Raw genomic sequence first — 23,713 nt, 5'->3', positions numbered from 1 at the left:
CACTGATGAGTGGTTTAAAGCTGCCCTGCCCACTATAAAACACACACTTGGTAAGAATTGTCTTGATGAGAAGTATTGTCTTATGAGCATCATGGCACGGTCAAAAGAGCTGTCTGACGACCTGCGATCAAGGATTGTTTATTTGTATAAAGCTGGGAAAGGATACAAAAACATCTCTAAAAGTCTTTCTTCACAAATGGAGAAAATTTGGCACTGTTGCTTCTCTCCCAAGGAGTGGCCATCCACCAAAGATGATGCCAAGAGTTTGGCTCAGAATACTCAGGTAAAAAAAAGAACCCTAAAGTGTCTGCTAAAGACTTACAGAAATCACTGGCACAATCCAATATCTCTGTATTTATGTAAAACTATGGCCAAGAATGGTGTTCATAGGAGGACTCCACGGAGGAAGCCACTGCTGTCTAAAAAAAACATTGTTGCTCATTTAATGTTTTCAAAAAGGCACTTTGACACTCACTCCACAGAAGTTTTGGCAAAATATTTTGTGGATTGATGAAAGCATAGTTGAATTGTTTGGGAGTAAAACACAACGTCATGTGTGGACAAAAAATGTAAAAGTTCACCAACATTAACACCTCATCCCGACCGTAAAACATGATGGAGGGAGCATCATGATTTGGGGCTGTTTTGCTGCCTCAGGACCTGGACACCTTGCAATCATTAATGGAATAATTAATTCAAAAGATTATCAGGATGTTTTGCAGGAAAACAAGGGCTCAAAATGTTAAATGTGAACGTTCACTTACTTATTTTTTCCCCTTCTGTCATTGTTTGCATACTATCCTCATTAAAATATGAAATCCTATAAATGTTCGGGTGGTTTTACTTACAGCTGACACTGTTTTTTTCATCTGTGTGATTTTGACACAGATCAGATCACATTTGATGGTGATTTTATGCAGAAATGTGAGAAATTCCAAAAGGCTCAGAAACTTCTTTATAGCACTGTATTAATGAGAGTTGGGATATTGCACAAAGACAAAGAAAAGGACGACCTAAAATGACTTGAGAAATTACATTCTAAGCACTTCAACGCAAATCGTCATGCAAACTGCAAAATGGCCTCCTGGGTTATAAAAATGCAATGTAAAAAAATCTTTAGTGCCACGATATGCATCAATTTTTCTCTCACCTGTAATCTTGAAAGCGGGCCATATCATAGCGATCATAGATGTCCCTCCAACTGTATATGTTAACAACACCAGTTGCCACTGTGATAAGCAGCATCAGTGTGAGCTTGACCATGTGACTAACTTGAACCAGCATGGTGGTGGCCATAAGTGCCAGAACAGCAATGTAGCTATAATATTTTGGGTTGTTCAGACAACCTTCAGGGCTAGACCAGGTGGAGGAAGATGATGCCATGTCAAGACCTTGAGGCAGACAGCTCAGCTACAAGTTGGGGAATAATGAGAGGGAGATCAGTGACTATTAACATAAAAGGTTGGTGCACTTTATCACCAAAGTGCAACTCATGATACAGCTTTACAGCAGTATTTTTTAGTAATGGAGTGCAAATCTTACCATATCAACGATGTCAGCCATGGTAAGTATGAAGATGGCTGCCATGGCCCAGGTGTTACGAGCCCAGCGAGTGTGGTCAATCCAAGTGGAGAAACTGACAAGTTTCTTTGGAAAAACCTTAAAAAATAACGACACAGAAGACAACAAATTGTTACTATTTTGCATCTCCATGCATTTTTTTGTTCCTTCCATTTACAATGCCAAATGTTTCTTAAGCTTTATTGTCAGGGCTTGATGTCTGACATGAAACTCAAACTCAGTCCATTGTATAGTGCCTATCTATACAATGGGTCTGTATCATGCAATTGTGTGAAAGGTTTCCTGTAATTCTGTGTGAGATGGGTTCATCTTAGTTAAAGGACCATCAAAGCCACTAAACCAGTGGTTCTTAACCTTACTAATGGTACCGAAAACCACAAGTTTCACATGTGAATTAATTAGATAATAAAAGCATTTTTTTTTTCAAATTCAAAAACGACATATCTAGGGTTTTCACCTTTCAGAAATAGAAATAAGGGACGCCCCCTGGGGCTCAAAGCCTTACGGGCGAAAAAAAAGGGGCATCCCCAAAACTCCTAAAATGCATAGAAATGTATCTATTTTTAGATGAGAAAACTGTATTGTGCACTATGTGGGCATGGCAGTTTCCTTGCAGGAGACTGTTTTGTTTTCTTCTGCAGGTTAGTGAAAACGAAGTTGAGAACATCGCAATTAACGTTTGTGTTGTAGGCACTGAATCCGGTCAATTGACCCATTGACAAGCCAAATTTCTCAAGGGAATGTTCCAGGAAAGCTAACTTCCAGCAGCTGACTCGTCTGCATTCTCCATGAAGTCCAGCATTTTGTTGGTGACCCCAGACTCTGGACTGTACTGGACAGCAAGGGGAAATATCCTCCTGCTCATTTTTTTTTCGAGGCATCGGTCTGTATGGAGAATGGGATGGGTGATGTTTAAAGAGGGGTGCAAGAACAGAAACCGCTTTTTCAGCCTTGTCTGTGTTTTCCACCAAAAATATATATTCACTATTTTGCACTGTATATAACCTATTTTGACCATAGTACGTGTAAAGGCCAAAAACGCCTATGACCATACCTGCTGTTTGTGTTGAATAGTCAAACATAAAAGTATTCAGTCTTAGTTTTTTCTGTTGAATGTTTATCCTAACAAGTTGAATAAATATTATCAAGCTTCAAAACGGTTGGTCGAGCATGTTTGGTTGTCAATGGGACATCAGCATTACATATTTTGAAAATATATTTTGGGATTTTTTGTCTTTTTGGGTCCAAAATGTTGATAATAATTGGTCAGTGAAAAACCCAAGTTTGGACATGAAGATTATGGTGTCCTTAAAAAGGGACCTAACCTGGCCATTGTGAATATTATTTTTCCCATTTGAACTAAAAAGGCAACATCAAAGGAATGCACAATCAGACAAAAAGGCCCGGAACCTAAAGGGTTAAGAAGTTTCAGCCTGTGTGCTTACGTATGAAGTCACGTGACGATCATAAAACTAAACAGAAGCACGTTGCATCCAGTACGCTAATGCTACACAGCTACCTTGAGTGCGATGGAGGACAAGAAAACTACCCGTAGACAGGCCACAGGCAACAATATAGCATTTGACGACGTGTTGGTGCCAAGAAAAAACTCCACGTCAGTTGTATGGAGGTATTTTGGTTTCCAGAAGGACGACGTGGATCAAAAGAACACGCAGTGCAAAGTGTGCAGGAAAACCATCGCCACGAGGCAGGGCAACACTTCTAACCTGTTTCACCACCTAGAGCACAACCACAATGCGGAGTACGAAGCCGTTAAATTGGCGAAGAAGCACAGCGAGAATGTGAGCAAAACGCTGCAGTCCGGCATAGCGGAGGCTTTAGTCGTGGCTACACCTTACGAGCGAACTACCAAAAGGTGGTTAGAAATAACCGATGCCATAGCCTACCACATCGTCAGAGACATGGCTCCGATAGCAACAGTGGAACAACCGGGGTTCAAACGTTTGATGCACGTAACAGACAAACGTTACAGCATCCCATCTAGAAAGTACTTTTCCAAGACCGCCATCCCGAAGATGTACACTACGGAGAGGGAGAGAGTTCTGGCCGAACTTCGAGATGTTCAATACTTTGCAGCCACGTCAGACTTGTGGTGCAGTCGAACGACAGAGCCCTACATTAGTTTAACGGTCCATTTTATAAACGACAAGTGGGAGCTTTGCACCCGGGTGCTGGAAACGGCCTATTTCCCCGACGACCACACGAGTGAAATGATAGCTCAGGCCCTCAAACAAATGATCTCTGCGTGGGACCTGAAGCTGGAGAACTTGGTAGCCATCACCACCGACAGCGGCTCTAATATTTTCAAAGCAGCTAAACTAAATGAGTGGATGCGTGAGCAATGCTTTGGGCACATACTGCACCTGGCAATAGGTAAGTCACCCTACGTATTTTGTATCGGTGTGTGTTTTTCTGACTTCTATGAGGCTTTTATGATGGTAAAATTAGCAAATAATCAAAGGTGGGTAGAGTCAAGGGCGTAGGTTTGGTCTCAACATTGGTAGGGACTATTGACCCTACTCACCTACGTCACAAAATGACGTGTCGCTGTATCCGGCCGCCATATTGTCCGTATTTTTTAGACTTATTCTCATTGTTTTCAATTAGTCGTGCAAGTTATAGAGGAATTCATGGAAGCCCCGGTATTATCTGACGCTGTAAACTCATTGGATGCGTTGCATAAAAGGCGTTATGTGGAAAAGCTTCAGTTTATCCATTCGCCAGATCCATATTTGATGCCTAAATCGATGATTTTCGACCCGCTGTCTTCGCCGTCTTTGCCTGACATCTGCTAGCAACCCTGATACAGTGGTACCTCTACATACGAAGTTAATCCGTTCCAGGACCTTGTTTGTAAGTCGAAATGGTCGTATGTCGAGCAGGATTTTCCCATAGGAATACATTATAATTCCATTAATTCGTTCCACAGCCCAAAAACCTGCACTAAATCCTTAAAAAATACTGCTGGTGCTATTACAAATGGCAATTACACGTAGCAAAACAAATAAATTATGAATCAAAATTGGAATAATATAATAAAAAGAATAATAATAATTCCTGTAATAGTGTAACGAATCGGGTTCTAATAAGGCGGACGTTTTTTTGTGTACCTGAACGCACCACTGACGTGCCTGGACCGGTGAGCTTGAGTTTCACTTTCACTTTGAATGTTCTCTTGAGAACACCGTCAATTGCGGCAGACAGCAGGCGTTTTGTGTTGAATAAGTTGTGAAAGAAATGATGACAACGTGGCGAAGCTGGCGATTTCTTTGGAGATGTTACCACAATAAGAATTGTCAGCTTAACTTATAAAGACTGGCGAACGATGGTCGGAGGAGGACCGTGGAGATGTATTGTTGAGCCATTTCACGGATGCCCACCCCACGCTCATATTTTTCTGACATTTGCATCTTCATTTAGAAGGTAAGCGTCAACTTTTTCCTTGTTTCACCACCTGTACCAACCTTTTCTGAAACCTGTGTTGATTTGTCACACAAGAAAATCCGCCGTGCATTCGTCTGCGGTGCTGCCATTGTCGTCGTATTTCGAGCATGTCGTCGGATGTAGAAACAAATGGCGAGTCAAATTTTACGTCGGATGTCGAAAAGTTCGTGTGTCGAAGCGATCGTATGTAGAGGTACCACTGTATTTACAACTATCTTGTCCACACAAAATCAGCCTATTCTCAGGAAAGTTTGAAAAACTTTAAGAGCTTGGAGGCTTATAAATACTTCGTTGCTGGTTGGGTGAAACAGGTCCTCGCCCACGAAAATTCGGCAGGAATCTATCGTGTGCTGGGGAAGGTGAGTTACGAAATTTTCAATTCAAAATCTTTTGTTCTTGCTAACATCCACTGTCAAGTCTAATGTATTTCATGTCATTTGTCAATGGAGGTAGGGCTTTTAATGTTTATATGGTTTAGCGATAGCACTCTCACTACATACATATATAATATGTAATAAATATGAAGTGCGATAGCACTACTCCAGATTGTCCCTAGTTGAGTTTATTTTTTGGCTTTTGACCTCAATAGTGAAATTGTAAATTAATTGTATGACAACTGTCTGATTATCCCCTTATAATGATATATTTTCAGGTAGTTCATTCACAACGTCTGAGTGTATGTTGTTGGCGATTAGCCTAGCAATGATCTTAATTGTGGTTGTCAGCCCAAAACCCTCTAAATATATATTAAATGCATCTTACCAGATATAAAATGACTACTACATAATCTGTTGTAGTCGTTTGGAGCCCAGTTTTCTCGTCGAATTGCACCAGTCAATCTCGGTCTCCTCTCCGGGTCTCTCGGAATACGGTAAAACTTCAAGTCTCTCCGTCTATCTTCTCTGTTTTTGCAACCGACCGCCACACACGACTTCACCATTTTGATCGGTCGGTTGCAATAACAGAGAAGATAGATGGAGAGACTTGAAGTTCTACCGGATTCCGAGAGACCCGGAGAGGAGAGCGAGATGGGCTGCTGCAATTGGACGAGAAAACTGGGCTCCAAACGATTACCGCAGACTATGTAGTAGTCATTTTATATCTGGTAAGATGCATTTAATATATATTTAGAGGGTTTTGGGCTGACAACCACAATTAAGATCATTGCTAGGCTAATCGCCGACAACATACTCAGACGCTGTGAATGAACTACCTGAAAATATATAATTTTAAGGGGATAATAAGACAGTTGTCATACAATTAATTTACAATTTCACTATTGAGGTCAAAAGCCAAAAAATAAATTCAACTAGGGACAATCTGGAGTAGTGCTATCGCACTTCATATTTATTACATATTATATATGTATGTAGGGAGAGTGATATCGCTAAACCATATAAACATTAAAAGCCCTAGCTCCATTGACAAATGACATGAAATACATTAGACTTGACAGTGGATGTTAGCAAGAACAAAAGATTTTGAATTGAAAATTTCGTAACTCACCTTCCCGAGCACAAGATAGATTCCTGCCGAATTTTCGTGGACGAGGACCTGTTTCACCCAACCAGCAACGAAGTATTTATAAGCCTCCAAGCTCTTAAAGTTTTTCAAACTTTCCTGAGAATAGGCTGATTTTGTGTGGACAAGATAGTTGTAAATATCAGGGTAGCAGATGTCAGGCAGAGACGGCGGCGACAGCGGGTCGAAAAACATCGATTTAGGCATCAAATATGGATCTGGCGAATGGATAAACTGAAGCTTTTCCACATAACGCCATTTATGCAACGCATCCAATGAGTTTACAGCGTCAGATAACACCGGGGCTTCCATGAATTGCTCTATAAATTGCACGACCAATTGAAACTATTGAGAATAGGGCTAAAAAATGATGGACAATATGGCGGCCAGATACAGCGACACGTCATTTTGTGGCGTAGGTGAGTAGGGTCTATATGGCATAACCTGCATGTGCACTTTTTGCTGGGGACTGGACATTCATAATGATCAACGCACTATCTTTATTGACTTATACTAACTTTTATGTGTATTTGTTCGGTTTACACCGTTCAATTCAAACCTTTGTTTCAAAAACTACTAAAGAAACCTTTAGAAAATTTCCAGAAAAATGCCCCGATTATATGAGCAAATTTAAATTGCATTATTTGAACATCACTTAAATGATATTATCATACACAATAAATACAAGCCTGTTAATCTTAACTATCCAAGAACATAGACTTATAACCTATTGACATGACACTGAAAACGGGGCAGATTCATAGGGGCACTATTTTCAAAAACTTCAAATTCAAATATTTACAAAACCAAAGCTGCTACCGACCTAAAACCAAAACAGGCACCTACCTTAGCCATATATGAGTCTCCATGAGCAGCGGCACCAAAAAAAATTCAAAGTCGTTCCCTTATAAAATCCTGATTAATTTTTTATACATATAAGTTTAACACAACTTAAAATGGCTATAAATGTTCCGGATTTTACACTACATGCACAAAATACACCAAATGCAGAGATAATAACCTATATTTTCAGGATCAATGGCAATATTTAACATATATAAGTTTTTGACCAAAATAGCAACTTAATTTTTAGCTAAAGCTAATAAATCACTCAATTTAACATCAGAAACATAATAGTTGAGGAAAACATGCAGAATCAATTATAAATAATATGTAAATAGATTATTAATACATTCTATCTACAACACAAATTATTATAGAATAGCACCTAATCATCATTATGCACTATATACAGTGGGGAGAACAAGTGTTTGATACACAGTCAATGGGAAAACCCATTGGCAGTGTATCAAATACTTGTTCTCCCCACTAGTGGCTAATGAGGCTAGCGGCGACCTGACGTAAATAGAGCTTTTCTGGCGAAAATTCCTTGTGAATAAATGCTTAAATCCCCGAACTCTTCATAGATATGGATGTAAAACAGTCTCGATTCTTGGTTAATAGCAAATAAACCGTGCAATTAGCGTTTATTTTACGTATATTGTTGAAGTACAATGCTACTCTGTAAGCGAACGAGGCTAGCAGCCGCCTGGCGTGAACAGAGCTTTTCTGGCAAAAATTCTTGTGAATAAATTCTTAAATCCCTGAATTCTTTGTCGATACGAATGTAAAACAGTCTCGATTCTTGGTTAAAAGTAAACTCCATTACGTTAGTCCGTTACGAAAATTAGCAGCCTCCATGTGTAAACAAAGAAGAAAATTCCTGCGAATAAATGCTTCAATCACGCATGCATGATACGAAAAATATAATATTTACCTTGAATCCTCACAACAAATCCCTCCTGAGACAATCCTTCCTGTTTGTATGCGGTATAGCTTTCGTAGTTCATCAAAAATTAAGCTTAAATCCGACATGAGCGTGTGCCGTCTTCGGCTATTACTAAATGAAGCTTGGCCCCGTCTGATAAGGCGTTACGCAAAGAATGACGAAGTGCCACGTTAATAGGTAAGAAGTCCATGCCAAGAATAATAAAAAAAACAAAACAAAAAACATTTGTCTTAAGACCACTCAACATTGTCTAAATAAAGAAATTAAATAAAACAAGTAACTTATTTGTCAGGGAATAACACGAATAAATAAAAATGGAGCCGACCTTCAGGTAAAACACCACTGCCTTTGTCCACAAGCACAGCCAAACTCAAACAAAAAAATGAAAGCTCCTGTGGGCTGCTTTAAGACCACATACTCAACAAAAAAATGAAAGCTCCTGCGGGCTGCTTTAAGACCACATAATTAAAAAGAAAAATTGGGAAGTAAAGGGTAAACCTCGGTTCACTACATTCCTCACTACAGTGGGGAGAACAAGTATTTGATACACTGCCAATGGGAAAACCCATTGGCAGTGTATCAAATACTTGTTCTCCCCACTGTATGTTAATTTAACGTCAAAAGTAGAAAACATACAGGAGGGCACTTCTCTCTAAGAAGCTTCCTACTCGAATTTTGCAGGTTAGCAAGTTCACACAGTTTAATATTTTGCTAACTCTGATGCATGTCGGACTTTCAGTAGCAAAATTAGTGGCGTGTTCCCCACTTCCACAACATTGACATCTTTTTACATTTCTACAGTGACTTCAAAAAAGAATATCCCTAATAGCTCTAATATCTAATGTGTGTGTGTATGTGCGGAGGGGGGTCAAGTTATTAGCCAAACAAATGTCTATTTAGGAGTGAAAAAGCAGACTGGCACATTCAGCAAGTGAAATGGGGCAAAATATAAGTCTGACCATGATGAAAATCACTTAATAAGGGTGGCGTCAATTACAACAATTAAAACATATGGGAATACAGTCTAAATGACCTTAATAACTGAAGTCATTATATAACTCAAATAAGATTGCTGAAAAGTTGGTAGTGTTTTGTCCCTATGGACAGAGGAAAAATGTAATGACTCTTGTGTAGCCCAAAGTGGCAAAGTAAGAGTAGCGTTTTTTATTCACAATTCTACTCAAGTAAAAAGTATAGCTTAGTAAAAGTACTCTTTGAAGTACATCATTCTGAAAACGTTACTTAAGCAAATAACGGAGTACATGTAACGCGTTACTACCCACCTCTGCAAATAATAAATTTAGCATTCAACATTCAGTATAATCCAACATGACTGACCGTTTTATGGAAACAGCTATTTTTCTGTATGTGCTTACTTTATTGTGTGTCATTACTGCCATAATAAAATATTAAATGTGTCATTGGTAGAAGAGGAGTTAAGCAGTATAGCTTAATGTGTGTTTGTGTCTGTGTGTATTTCAGAAAATGCTCTGGAAAAAAATCCTGTTGTAGATAGGGCCATGAGGGCCTGCAAGAAGATTGTGAGTGCATTTTCATACAGTTGGAAAAGGATAAAGGCACTCAAGAAGGCACAGAAAGAGCTGGACCTTCCCCAACACAAGCTTAAAACATCCTGCCCAACAAGATGGAGATCCATGCATCTGATGACGGCCAGACTCCTCGAGCAAAAGAGAGCCATCACACAGGTAGGCGAGGAAAGGAAGTAGAAAAGACTGGTGGGAGGGAGAGAGCGGTGGGGGGGGGGGGGGGGGGGTTGTATGTAATGTACATAGTTAATTATGTTGTGTGAGCAACATAGTCATGTGAAAAAAAATTAGGACACCCCCTTGGAAGCCTGTGTGTTTTTTCTAACATTTTTGGTCATGGATATTTAATATCAATTTTAACAATCTTGAGAAATTCAAGTAATAACTAAACAATTAAAACTGAAAACGATTTTTTAAATAACTTTCTGTAAAATTTATATGCAATTTCTCTTGAGGAATAAATTACGGCACCCCAACTAGGGCTGGGCGATATGGCCTTAAGTACGTATCACGATAAATTGAGCAGATTTACCTCGATAACGATAAATGACGATAAATTCGCCCAAGCGGACTGATATATAATTTGAAAATTTGAATCAATGCATGGAATACAAATTAACCGTTTCTCGTTAAATTTATTTACCAGCTTTCAATTTAACAATTGCACATGCAGTCTAAACATAAAGTATTTGAAAAAATCTTGTAAACAAAAAGAATTCTAGTGTGAACATTTATAACAGCTTGTATGACTTGAAAAATGTACAACATTATAAAAATCAATATGACAACTGTACAAACATGTCATTCTAACACAAATGTCTTGCAGCTTTAACAGTACACTTCAGACAACTTATTGGTAGTGGCTGCTGTGACATAATTATTCAACACAAGTGTTTACGTCAAGGTTTCAGGTTTTTTTTTTTTTTCCCCCGAAACATTTTTTAATACATGCTCCCCCCCACACACACAACCAGATTAAAGCTGTATTGCTCCGATGCCAATGAAACATTCAAGGTTTTATGATGGCAGAATAAAGCAAACACATACAGAAAAATAGCTGTGGCCATTAAACTGTCATATATAGGCTTCACTGTTGAATTATACTTTATACTGAGTGCTTTACCATCATGAAAGCTTTCAGAGAAATCACACAGAGATGCCAAATAACGCGACATAATGATTGCTACATGAAGTCCGTGCCCAGTCCACTCATTAATTTCAGCCGTTTCGACAAGGTTAGAGCCGCTATCCGACTCTTTCACGTTCATTTGTAGCCGCTGTTAGCCGCTAGCGTTAGCCTGTGGCTTGGCTACCAGAAGAAAGCACTCAAAGCATCCTCTCCTTAAATCGTGAGAACCAGGGAGGACAGCGGGTGAAAGCCCGTCTGGAACCCGCCAAGAGTTTACTTAATGTCGGGTGAAAGTTTGGCGAAGCTAACTTAAGCCCGACTCCATCCCGTTTACTTGTAGCGTTAGCCTACCGGGCTTCTGTTTGTTTGGCTTCCTGAAAACCACGTGACTCCATACGTAAGCACACTGTCTGCTTTCTTGAAGGGGAATGAACATAGCCGAACAACACAGAATCAAAGCGGGATGAAAAGACTATATTTTCTTGTTTTGTTAAATTACCGAATTTACCGACATGGTCAAAATTACGTTGGTCATCGTGAAGAATTTCGGTGACGGTAAATTTTCGGTTTACCGCCCTGCTCTAACCCCAACATTCAATCCCACTTAAAATGGCTAAAATCACACACAGGGTTATCACATCAGGTGCATGTGATTAGAACATCATTACACAGTGTTTTGAAGGAGGCATGCCTTATTTAAACCTTACATTTAGTTTGGTGTGTCCCTGACTGTTGAAGTGAGATAAAACACTACAGTGAGATCAAAGGAGCTGTCTGAGGCCTTCAGAGAGATTATGGATGCTTAGGAGTCTGGTAAGGGATTTCAAAAGATCTCAAAAGAATATAAAATCAGTCATTCCGCTGTCTGGAAAATAGTGTACAAGTGGAGGACATTCAAAACAACTGCCAACATGCCCAGGTCTGGCCGTCCAAGCAAGTGTACCCCGAGAGCAGACCACAAGATGCTAAAAGAAGTCTCCAAAAAACCTTAAAATGTCATCACAGGACCTACAGCAGGCTCTTGCTACTGTTGATGTGAAAGTGCATGCCTCTACAATCAGAAAGAAACTTAACAAGTTTAACCTTCATGGGAGCTGTGTAAGGAGGAAACCTTTTCTCTCCAAGAAGAACATGAAGGCAGACTAAAGTTTGCCAGAGTGAATGTAGACAAAGACCAAGACTTTTGGAATAATGTTCTTTTGGCAGATGAATCTAAAATTGAATTATTTGGACACTGGAACAGAGGACATGTTTGGCGTAAACCCAATACAGCATTCCAGTAAAAGAACCTCATACCAACTGTGAAGCATGGAGGTGGAAGTGTCAAGGTTTAGGGATGCTTTGATAAAGCAGGAACTGGCCAGCTCACATCATAGAATCCACCCTGATTTCTATCGAGTATCAGAGGGTGCTTGAGGAACATGTGAGATCGTTTTTTTTTTTTTTTTTTAATTAAAGCTGAAGCAAAACTGGACCCTGCAACATGACATTGACCCAAAACATACCAGTAATTCCACCGAGGACTGGGTGAAAAGGAAGAAATAGAGAGTCCTGGAATGGCTGAGTCAAAGCCCAGATTTTACTCCCATTGAGATGCTGTGGGGTGACTTGAAACGGGCTTTACATGCAAGTAACCCCTCAAACATCTCGCAGCTGAAAGTATTCTACGTTGAGTAGTGGGGCAAACTTTCTTCAGACTGATGTCAAAGACTGGTAGATGGCTACAAAAAGTGTCCCACTGAAGTTACTTCATTCAAAGGGGGTAACACTAGCTATTAGATGGTAGGGTGTCCAAACTTTTTCCTTAGTTAGAATAAACCAAATATATCAACAAAAATGCATAATGAGTCAAACAATGTGATTTAATTGCAGGTAAAGAAAAACAAGATTAGACATGGATATGTGAGCATTTCTTTATAAAGAACTGAATATTTAATGGGGTGTCCTCATTTTTTCACATGACTGTATGAGGTTATTTTGTCACACAACGTAATTCACTATGTGCATAAAATTATATAGTGGGGAGAACAAGTATTTGATACACTGCCAATGGGTTTTCCCATTGGCAGTGTATCAAATACTTGCTCTCCCCACTGTATATATTTATTTTTTTCAATGTGAGCTACCTACACTGGTGTTGTAATGGGCGGAACGATCCTGTTACTTTATATTGTGTTATTGGCTGGGTATTTAATCTTTACTGTAAGTGCTGTGTCATTCAGGGAAAAAGTGCTATATAGTGTATCACAAAAGTGAATACACCCCTAGCATTTCTGCAGATATTTAATTATTTTCATGGGACAACACTGACAAAATGACACTTTGACAGAATGAAAAGTGGTCTGTGCAGCTTAAATATGTAATAGAGTTAATTTATTTTCCCCTCAAAATATAACCATTGATATCTAAACCCCTGGCAACAAAAGTGAGTTGGTACACAAGAAAGCCCGCAAATAGTTTGCTTAAGACATGTCAACAAAGCACATGGATTACTGCAGTGCTTCTCAATTATTTTCTGTAACGCCCCCCCCCAAGGAAGACAAATATTTCGCGCCCCCCCCAAACTCTCTGCCGCCACTGTAAACAGTATCATTTGTCTATAAAATTACTATTATAAATACGCATCTGCCTAACATTGTGTCCTTTTTTTCTAATAAAGAAAAAAAGTAACAGATCACCTTATAATAAAATATAACTTTATTAACATTGTTTTGTTTGTAACAGAGAAGACTTGACGCGCATCAGTTTGCCTGAATTTCAAAAAAAGTCACATCCAAACTGTAAAAAATACACTCAAGGTACATTTTTGACCATTTGATACAGAAAATAAAAATCAGTAAATAATAACAAATTAAAATTGATTAGAAACATTCACTCATGCGGACAATATGCCAAAAAAAATTGACCGAAAAAACAAAACTGAATAATAGAAAAAAAAAGTGTCCTTGGACAGAAGGACAGTTTTTATTTTTGCTTCTCACAGTATTTACCTCCTTTGCAATGGTGTGGAGTTATTTTGCAATGAGCATGCTAACAATGCTCACTGGTTTACTGATATAACACTGACAAAGCAGGATGATTGTTGGCAATATTCGGCACGTTTTCATTGAAAAACAATCAAGCGGCTTATCAATGAGATTGGGGTCTAAAGTCTTTAAGTGGAGTCTTAATTGATTTGGCTTCTGGCTGTCTGCTATAATTATTTTTAGACACAGTAAACAGTGGTCTTTCCTCATTACCCACTGTATTAAAAGCCAAAGCTAAAAGGAAAACGGCCCGAAAAAAACGCATTCTCGGCGGCCGAGGTAGAACCGTAGGTGAGGGCGGTCGTCGTGACGATCCCAAGCCGAAAATGACACTTCTCGGGCGGCGACGTGAGAACCGGACAAGACAGTGGGTCGCTGCGTGAGTGAGTCCGGTCGGAAAACGGCTTTCGAAAACGGCGGCGGCACACTGCTCTTCATATCTGTTTTCTGTGTGTGCTGAGTGCTCTTCCTTAGTTCAAAAATACTGCGCGCACTCTGAAAATGAGAGCGCCACTACCACCCACTGAGTGTTTGTGCAAGTACACGTTATTCCAGTACGGCAAAAAAAAAAAAAAAAAAAAAAGCATGTTCCCCAAGGTCACATGCGCCCCCCCTGGCATCGCTCTGCGCCCCCCCAGGGGGGCGCGCCCCACTATTTGAGAAGTACTGGATTACTGGAACCATGTCCTATGGTCTGATGAGACTGGCGGGCTTTCTTGTGTACCGTCTTCAGAGGTGGCATTCTCCTGGGGTGAAAGCCATGCACACCAATTTGATGTAGAGTGCGGTGTATTGTCTGAGCACTAACAGGCTGACCCCCCACCCCCCTTCCATCTCTGCAGAAATGCTGACAGCACTCCTGTAACGACTCACATGACATTTTGGAGGGAAAATGAAAAGCAGAACTCAATTTGGACATTTAGGGATGTACGTAGTTCCCATGCAGTGTACTCACTTTTGTTGCCAGGGGTTTAGATATTAATGGCTATATTTTGAGTTATTTTGAGGGGAAAATAAATTAACTATTATATAAGCTGCACACAGACTACTTTTCATTGTGTCAAAGTGTCATTTGTCAGTGTTGTCCCATGAAAAGATATACTCAAATATCTGCTAAAATGCAAGGGGTGTACGCAGTTTTGTGATACACTGTATATATAGTAATATATATATATATATTTTTTTTTTGGGGGGGGGTGCGAGCTACCTACACTAGTGTTGTGATGGGCGGAATTTTATATTGTGTTATTGGCTAAGTATTTAGTCTTTAATGTAATTGCTGATTGTCATTCAGGGGAAAAGTGCTATACAGTTGTGGTCAAAAGTTTACATACACTTGTGAAGAACAATGGCATGGCTCTCTTGAGTTTCCAGTTATTTCTACAACTCTGATTTTTCTCTTATCGAGTGATTGGAACAGATACTTCTTTGTCACAAAAAACATTCATGAAGTTTGGTTCTTTTATGACTTTATTATGGGTGAACAGAAAAAAGTGATCAAATCTGCTGGGTTAAAAATATACATACAGCAGTGCTAATATTTGGTAACATGTCCCTTGGCCATTTTCACTTCAATTAGGCACTTTTGGTAGCCATCCACAAGCTTCTGGCAAGCTTCTGGTTGAATCTTTGACCACTCCTCTTGACAGAATTGGTGCAGTTCAGTTAAATTTGATGGCTTTCTGACATGGACTTGTTTCTTCAGCATTGTCCACAAGTAGTGATGCATGATAATACATTTTTCAACCGATACCGATAATGTCAAGCCGATAATTCTATTAAAAGATTTATGTAAAATTTTAAAGTATACACAAAAGAAAATATTACTGTGCAAAAATATAATTTATTGCTCTTTTTTTTCCAACATAAAATATGAACAAGTCGTCACTTCAAACATCTAAATAATGACAGATTATCTGACATTGTGTAACGGTAAACTTTTGGCAACAATTACTTAAAGAGTAAATACCAAAGTTGCACAAAATGCCTTTAAAAGTAAGCCATTCCTAACATATATAACATTAATACACTGCAAAACACACCTCCTTAAAACTAGTCAGTTTTAAGTGTAAATCTATTGGCAATAAGTGAAATTATCTGCCATCGCTTCAAGTGTATTTATTTCTCTCAGATTTCTTGGAAGAAAAATAGCTAGCTGAAAATAATCTTAACAGCCTTGTTTTAAGCGATACATTATTATACTTAATCCTAAAAAAAACAAAAACTTGGAAGAAGGAAAGATTTTGAATAATATTTGTGGCTACAGAATATTAAGAATTTGATTATCTACTGTGACTGTAATTGATCAGAGAAATATGTTAAATAATTTGAAAAGTGATTGCTAATGTTAAATGTTAAAGTGTGCAACAAAGTTGCACACTGTGAAAATGATTAACTCAAAAGAGCGAGATGTCATGTACCCATTCTGCAGCGCTTTGTTTACATTTGCGGCTTTCACGACATTTGCTTCACAGCAGCTAAACTGATACACCTGATACACGGCAGTACTATCTGGACGGAGTTGGAGCTCGCATCCGCGTGCGTGTTGCTTTGTGCCTGAGTTTTGTTAAGCCGAAAATAAAGGCAGCGTTACAAAGTCATCTGGCCGCTCGTCATTTTACATACTGAATGCATTATTGACTGGCTGACTTCGTTTTCTCCATGTTTAAATTATCATCTAACCACTGTGCCGTCATGATAAGCTTGCTTACTGGACATCACTTTTTCATGAAGAATGGTGGTCGTATAAACTGCATTATTTTTTCTATCCAGGGCTTTGGTTCTCGGGTCATTTAGGTAAAAAAAAAAACATAAAAAAACATGTCTCGTCTCGGCGGCAGCTACGTTCGTACCGGATAATCCGCCCGCCCCAGCCGGTTCGCCGCGGCGTATTCGGGTCCTGGCTCTGCTCGCACGCCGTGGGGGAACGCTCGAGAAACCGGGGTGTTCGCTGGACGTCCCGAAGCCGGGGAACCGGGCTCGGCCCGCCCCGCTTATGGCGAGGCGGCAGCGGCCTGCCTGCCGGACCGGCCAGAGCGGCGGGCTCCGTCGGAAGACGGCTACTTGCCGACTATCGGTCTCCAGTCGTGCCGGTGTTTAGCCTTAGATGCGAATTTACCACCCGCCTTGGGTTGCATTCCCAAACAGCCCGACTCTGTATCGTCACAAGCCCTGTAGTTTAACTTGGTTAGTGTTTACAATAGCTTTAGCATTCCCCCTAGCAGCAGCCTCGTATTCGTTCCAAAAATCTTTGTGATGCAGTTTTAAATGGCTGCTGGGTTATTGGTTTTGAATGAGGACGCTTTCTTTCTGCCTCGTGGAACTTCTACGGTACATGTTTCGCAGATGGCGAGAGCGTAGTTTTTTTAGTAACAGCCGCCATAATATTCAACTACTTCTTGTCGTGTAACACCGCCTCCTCAACCCCTCCTCCCTCAGGAGCTTCAGAGAGGGGAGGGGTTGAGGAAGCGGCATGCTGAATTCTTCGGTTGCGCACATTTGGAGGCAAAATCAAGTATATAATTATCGGATTGCATTATCGATGAATTTTTTTATTATCTGGATTATCTGTGTGACGTCATAATTGCCATTATCGGCCGATAATTATCGGTGACCGATATTATCGTGTATCTTTATCCACAAGTTCTCAATGGGGTTTAAGTCAGGACTTTGGGAAGGCCATTCGAAAACCTTAATTCTAGCCTGATTTAGCCATTCCATTACCACTTTTGATGTGTGTTTGGGGTCATTGTCCTGTTGGAACACCCAACTGCGCCCAAGACCCAATCTTTGGGTTGATGACTTTAGGTTATCTTGAAGAATTTGAAGGTAATCCTCCTTCTTCATTATCCCATTAACTCTCTGTAAAGCACCAGTTCCATTGGCAGCAAAACAGCCCCACAGCATAATACTACCACCACCGTGCTTGACGGTAGGCATGGTGTACTTGGGGTTAAAGGCCTCACCTTTTCTCCTCCAAACATATTGCTGGGCATTGTGGCCAAACAGCTCGATTTTTGTTTCGTCTGACCACAGAACTTTCCTCCAGAAGGTCTTATCTTTGTCCATGTGATCAGCAGCAAACTTCAGTCGAGCCTTAAGGTGCCGCTTTTGGAGCAAGGGCTTCCTTCTTGCACGGCAGCCTCTCAGTCCATGGAGATGCAAAACACGCTTGACTGTGGACACTGACACCTGTGTTCCAGCAGCTTCTAATTCTTGGCAGATCTGCTTTTTGGTGATTCTCGGTTGAATCTTCACCCTCCTGACCAATTTTCTCTCAGCAGCAGGTGATAGCTTGCGTTTTCTTCCTGATTGTGGCAGTGCCAAAACAGTGCCATGCACTTTATACTTACAAACAATTGTTTGCACTGTTGCTCTTGGGACCTGCAGCTCCTTTGAAATGGCTCCAAGTGACTTTCCTGACTTGTTCAAGTCAATGATTCGCTTTTTCAGATCCATGCTGAGCTCCTTAGACTTTCCCATTGTAGCGTTTGTGGGCGTTTGCATCCAAAGAGCCCTATTTAAATGGCCTCAGAGAAGTCACCAGCTGTAGTCACTCATAATCAATCACAAGAAGTTAAGAGGCCATGCTATGAAGCTCATTTCACTGACAACTTTCTAAGTCACCAAAATTGCTAATTCGTGTTGCTGTATGTATATTTTTGACCTAGCAGATTTGATCACTTTTTCTGTTAACCCATAATAAAGTCATAAATAGGGATGGGAATTGATAGGATTTTTACGATTCCTATTCCATTATCGATATTGCTTAACGATTCGATTCTTTATCGAATCTCTTATCGATTCTAATTTGGGGAAAAAGAAGAACAAACGTTTTGATTGGCATCAAGTTTAATCAGAAGTCACAACCTTACAAACTCACAACGAGGTCAAAAGAGGCCCAAAGCCTCAATATTAACTGTGGCAATAAGTGGCAAATGCACAAGAATGTAACATTTTACTGAAACGTTTTTCTAATAGAAATAAAAAATATGAAAATGAATGAATGAATATTGGCATATAGGTCATTGTTCTGCCGTTGGCAATATGTGTTAAAGCAGGGGTCCCCAAACTTTTTCCTGTGAGGGCCACATAACTTTTAACTGATGAGGGGCCGGGGTCAGTTTGAACAGAACACAGAAAAAGTGTGACGATTGCAGGAGTGCCGAAATGTAAAAAATTATTGCTTTTCAGGAAGCCGCAATCAAATAACCCTTTCTGGATTCTTTACAGAACAAAAGTAAATAAAATAAAAATATAATAATAATAAAAAATATTAACACTATTAATTAAAATAGATAATAACCAAATAACCCTCTCTGAGTTCTTCACAGAAAAAGGCCAGAAAATAAATAACACTATTAAGAAAAAAAAAAATTCAAAATGCTCTCTGGTATTGTTCAGGGGCCGGACCAAATGTGGGGGCGGGCCGTAGTTTGGGGACCCCTGTTAAAGTGTATTATTTACCAGTATATTGAAATGCATTAGTTTTTATGGCGCTTTCACGCTGAAGTGGGTGCGCCCTTGCGCTTCCTCACGCGAAGAAGAACGCGTTCACATGAAGAGCGCGCTTACAGCGAAGAAGAAATGCCGCATCCAAGCGAGTGAGCGTGTTAGTGAGGGAGGGGAAACACTGCTACGAGCCTACGTTCTTTTTTAATGTTTGTAAAATATCTACAGAGGCAACGCCTGTATGTATCGTCTTTTGTGTTGTTGTGTGCTTCCACTCGCGATCGGACACTTATATCCAGTTGTGTAGTAGTTTGAACGATGTGCTAATGCTAGCGAACGCATGCTAACCGTTTAGCTGTATTAGCAGCTAATCATCGCTGATTTACGTTGATGCAAACCTGTTTGTTATTGGGGACGAAATTGATTTGTTTCATTTCTATCTTTAGTTTCACTCTTCAAGTGATGGTTGAATAAAGTCAGCAAATTATACCAACGTCTTCTGTATCCTCATTTGGGAGTTTAGCTAGCTATATAGCCAGCACTAAGCCTTAGCGTCTCTGTGAGGACAGTGCAGTCTTATTCCCCTTCCGATGCAGTTATCTCCACCTTGCAAGACTGCAAGTCGTTTTGTTGTAATTTTTCCTCGTGAAGTAAAGACACACTTTCGAGCGTTTGAACCTACGTGCTGTCATTGTTCTGTTTACGGCTGCAATGCTCGTGCTAAACCATCGTAACCTTTCATTTTCACCCTCTTTCCTGGTGAAGTGTAGCCAAACTTTGGAGCGGGTGGTTCTTGGCGCCATGCTAGTTTGATGCATCTGAACAACAAGACACGTCACAACGCAATATGCGTCTTTAGGAATCGTTAAAGGGATCGTTCAGGCTTTTTCATTGTGATGTCGAGGCCTCGAAACACCAGGAACCAGTTCTGAATTGGAATCGGATTTCGATTCCCATCCCTAGTCATAAAAGAACCAAACCTAATGAATGTTTTTTGTGACAAAGAAGTATCTGTTCCAATCACTCTATCGGAGAAAAATCAGAGTTGTAGAAATAACTGGAAACTCAAGAGAGCCATGACATTATGTTCTTTACAAGTGTATGTCAACTTTTGACCACAACTGTATGTACACATATATAAATGTACTTGTTATTTTTACAGGTCCTCTCTGAAGATCGCGCCTCAAGGCACCTCGTGCCTACATGGTCCGACATCGATGTGCTAGAGGCCATCAGCAAAGCTCTCGCTCCGCTGGTGGAGTTCACCGATGCCCTATCAGGAGAGGAGTATGTAACCATCTCTTCAGTGAAGCCCGTGCTTCATATACTCCGATCTCGGGTGCTGGCTAAGGAGGAAGAGGACGTGGCTCTTACAAAACAGCTCAAATCTGACATACTGGCCTACCTGGAAGAGAAATTCTCAGCTCCAACTACCACAGAACTTTTGGACATTGCGTGTTTTGTTGATCCTCGATTTAAGAATTCATACATCTCTGCAGACCGTGTCCCCGCCATTCAGGAAAAGATGAAAACAGAGATGGAGTCAACTGCTGCCGCTACAACTGAGTCTGAGCCTTGTACGTCATCATTACCGAAGAGGCCAAAGAGATCTTTGGGAAGCTTTTTCAAAGAAAGTGAGGTACTCCCCTGGACGACATCTGTTCTATCATGTCAGCAAGCAATAGAAGGTGAGCTGAAAAGCTACTTGGTGTCCCCTGCGCAAGATAGTGACGGAAATCCACTACAATGGTGGAGAGAGCACCATGCACACTTCCCCAGTCTGAGCAAAATTGCAAAAAAGTACTTGTGTGTACCAGCCACTAGTTCACCGCCTGAGCGCGTTTTCAACTCTGGAGGCAATATTGTAACATGCTTCAAATCCTGCCTGAAACCGGAAATGGTTAATATGCTGGTGTTTCTCAGTAGGAACTTGAAGTAAACACTACTGTTTTGAGTTGCCAGATACTTGGTCCTCGGTTTGAAGCGCACTGTGACAGCCCATCTTGCAATATTCACAATGTTTGTAAAATATCAGGCATTTTCTACTTCAACTTCACATGACAGTCTTGTTAATTGTGTGTTTTGTTGTTCTGGCCAGATTGTGACATTACCTCAAAAAAGGCTGCCTTAAGTGCCTTTATAGGCCTTTGCAATTGGCAACCTTTACACTATTTGCACCAAATATTTTTTCCCCTCCAATTTTACTGACATTGTTCAGCCGTTTTAAATATTTATGCCTAAATGCTTGTTTGTGCATGTACAGTGAAGAAAATATATATTTGAACACCCTGCTATTTTGCAGGTTTACCCACTTAACCATGAAGGAGTCTGAAATTTTCATCGACACAGGACAGAGGTTAAGTCAAATTTAATCCATTTTAACTGGCTGCAAGTGTGATTTAGTTATTGCCACCACCTGTGCTGTTATTTACTCAAATTAGAGAAGCATCACATGATTTTTCAAAGGGTGCTAATACTTTTGTCCAGCCAATTTTTGGAGTTTAATGTAAAATTGTGTTTTTTTTTTTTTTCCATTGCAAGCAAAATAAATGAAGATATTTCAACCAAAGCATTTGTAATTGCAATCATTTTATGGGAGGAAAATTAAACATCTGACAGAACTGCAGAGGTGCCAATACTTTTGGCCGGCACTGGAAAAAGAAAAATCCGGAAGTCAATGTATGATTTTTTAAAAAAACTATTTGTATGATACAGCTGCAAATATGTATTTCAACACCTTTATATCAGCTATAATTCTGACCCTGAAAGACCAGTTTGTCCGCCTATTAAAAGTCCACCTCCACTCCATGCATAATCCGATGCACTTGATTGAGGTCGATAGCAGCATAACGACACCTGTCCACTCCATACAATCAGTAAGACTCAAACTTGTAACATGGTCAAGACAAAATTGTTCACCTCCACACAAGTCTGGAAAAAGCTGCGGGGCAATTCCCAAACGGCTTGGTGAAGAATCTAAACATGACTGTCAATCTCAATCGGAGCCCCATGTAAGATGTCATCTTGTGGGGTCTCAATGATCGAAGAAAGGTGAGGAATCAGCCCAGAACTACACAACAGGAGTTGGTGGTCCAGCTCTTTCAGGTCATTAACCATTTCCAAGGTCACTGATGGTAATACACTAAGAAGACGTCTTGGTTTGAAATCATGCATGGTGCAGAAGGTTCCCCTGCCTAAACCAGCACATGTCAAGGCCCGTCTTGTTTGTCTATGATCATTTGGATGATGCAGAGGAGACATGGAGCAAGATTTGTGGTCAGATGAAAATAAAATAGAACTGTTTGGGCATAATTCAACTAACCAGTGTTTGGAGGAAAAAGAATGATGAGTACTATCTCAAGAACACCATCCAAACTGTGAAGCATAGAGAGCGTAGCATCATGCTTTAGATGGGTTTTTCTGCACATGGGACACGACGAGTGCACTGTATAAAAATAGAGAGGATGACTGGGGCCCTGTATTGTGAGATTTTGGGGAGCAACCTCCTTCCTTCAGTCAGAGCATTGAAGGTGGGTCTTCCAACATGACAACGACCCAAAAACTACAGGAAACGTTTGACCTCTGTAATTACAAAGGCTACTGTACCAAGTATTAACATCCATTTTCTCAGGTGTTCAAATACCTATTTGCAGCTGTATCACATTTTTTTTCACAGCTGATTTTTTTATGTCGTAGCCAGCAGCAAGGGACCAGTTTATATTTTTCCTCGTTCTTCATAGGGAATTTGTGGAAACTTTCCTTTGCCCAGTTCCTCTGTATGTTTCCACAGCCTCTAAAATGCCCATTTTGCCATGTTGCCGGCCGTCAGTTAACTCGGCAGACTGATGCTGCATTCAAGGAAGGTGGGAGGTCAGAATTTCCAACCTCTGATCTGGAAAAATATCCTTAATACGCCTCCACTATTTGAACGCTTATGAGAAGTCAGGTTTGCTGGAGGTCAAAATGATTTTTAAAGGCCAAAATTAAAAACAACTTGTGGAGATCAGCCCTATTTGCTGTTAACATTCACTTGGAATGCTTTATGGTCGCAACTGGTACCCGCTGAACGGAATAAGTCCCACCTTCCTCGAATGCAGCGTGAGAACGAGTGACCGAAGCACTCCTCTTTATTGGGGTCGTATTAAGCATCCAAAAAAATAGTCCTGCAGAATGAAATGAATTACGGCAGTTTGGTGTGACATTG

The 23,713-nt window shown here is 40.3% G+C and overlaps 2 protein-coding genes across 5 annotated transcripts in view; one reads left to right on the top strand and one right to left on the bottom strand.

The window, feature by feature from the left end:
• Positions 1–23,713, bottom strand: part of adcy3a (adenylate cyclase 3a) — a 111,614-nt gene that overhangs the window by 17,069 nt on the left and 70,832 nt on the right. For all 4 annotated transcript variants that reach the window (XM_057833450.1, XM_057833451.1, XM_057833452.1 and 1 more), the window contains 2 exons: positions 1,543–1,659; positions 1,151–1,410 (listed from right to left, as the gene is read on the bottom strand). In XM_057833450.1, the coding sequence (XP_057689433.1) occupies positions 1,151–1,410; positions 1,543–1,659 (377 nt within the window). The remainder of the gene's footprint in view (positions 1–1,150; positions 1,411–1,542; positions 1,660–23,713) is intronic.
• LOC130914352 (E3 SUMO-protein ligase ZBED1-like) lies at positions 3,034–22,095 on the top strand. The gene is made up of 3 exons (XM_057833455.1): positions 3,034–3,975; positions 9,839–10,062; positions 20,672–22,095. Exons 1-3 carry the CDS (start codon positions 3,111–3,113, stop codon positions 21,446–21,448), a joined length of 1,866 nt encoding a protein of 621 aa, XP_057689438.1. The 5' UTR covers positions 3,034–3,110; the 3' UTR covers positions 21,449–22,095.

Source organism: Corythoichthys intestinalis, chromosome 4, assembly GCF_030265065.1.
Source record: "Corythoichthys intestinalis isolate RoL2023-P3 chromosome 4, ASM3026506v1, whole genome shotgun sequence".
NCBI lineage: Eukaryota > Metazoa > Chordata > Actinopteri > Syngnathiformes > Syngnathidae > Corythoichthys > Corythoichthys intestinalis.
This window is presented reverse-complemented; position numbering and strand designations above follow the sequence as displayed.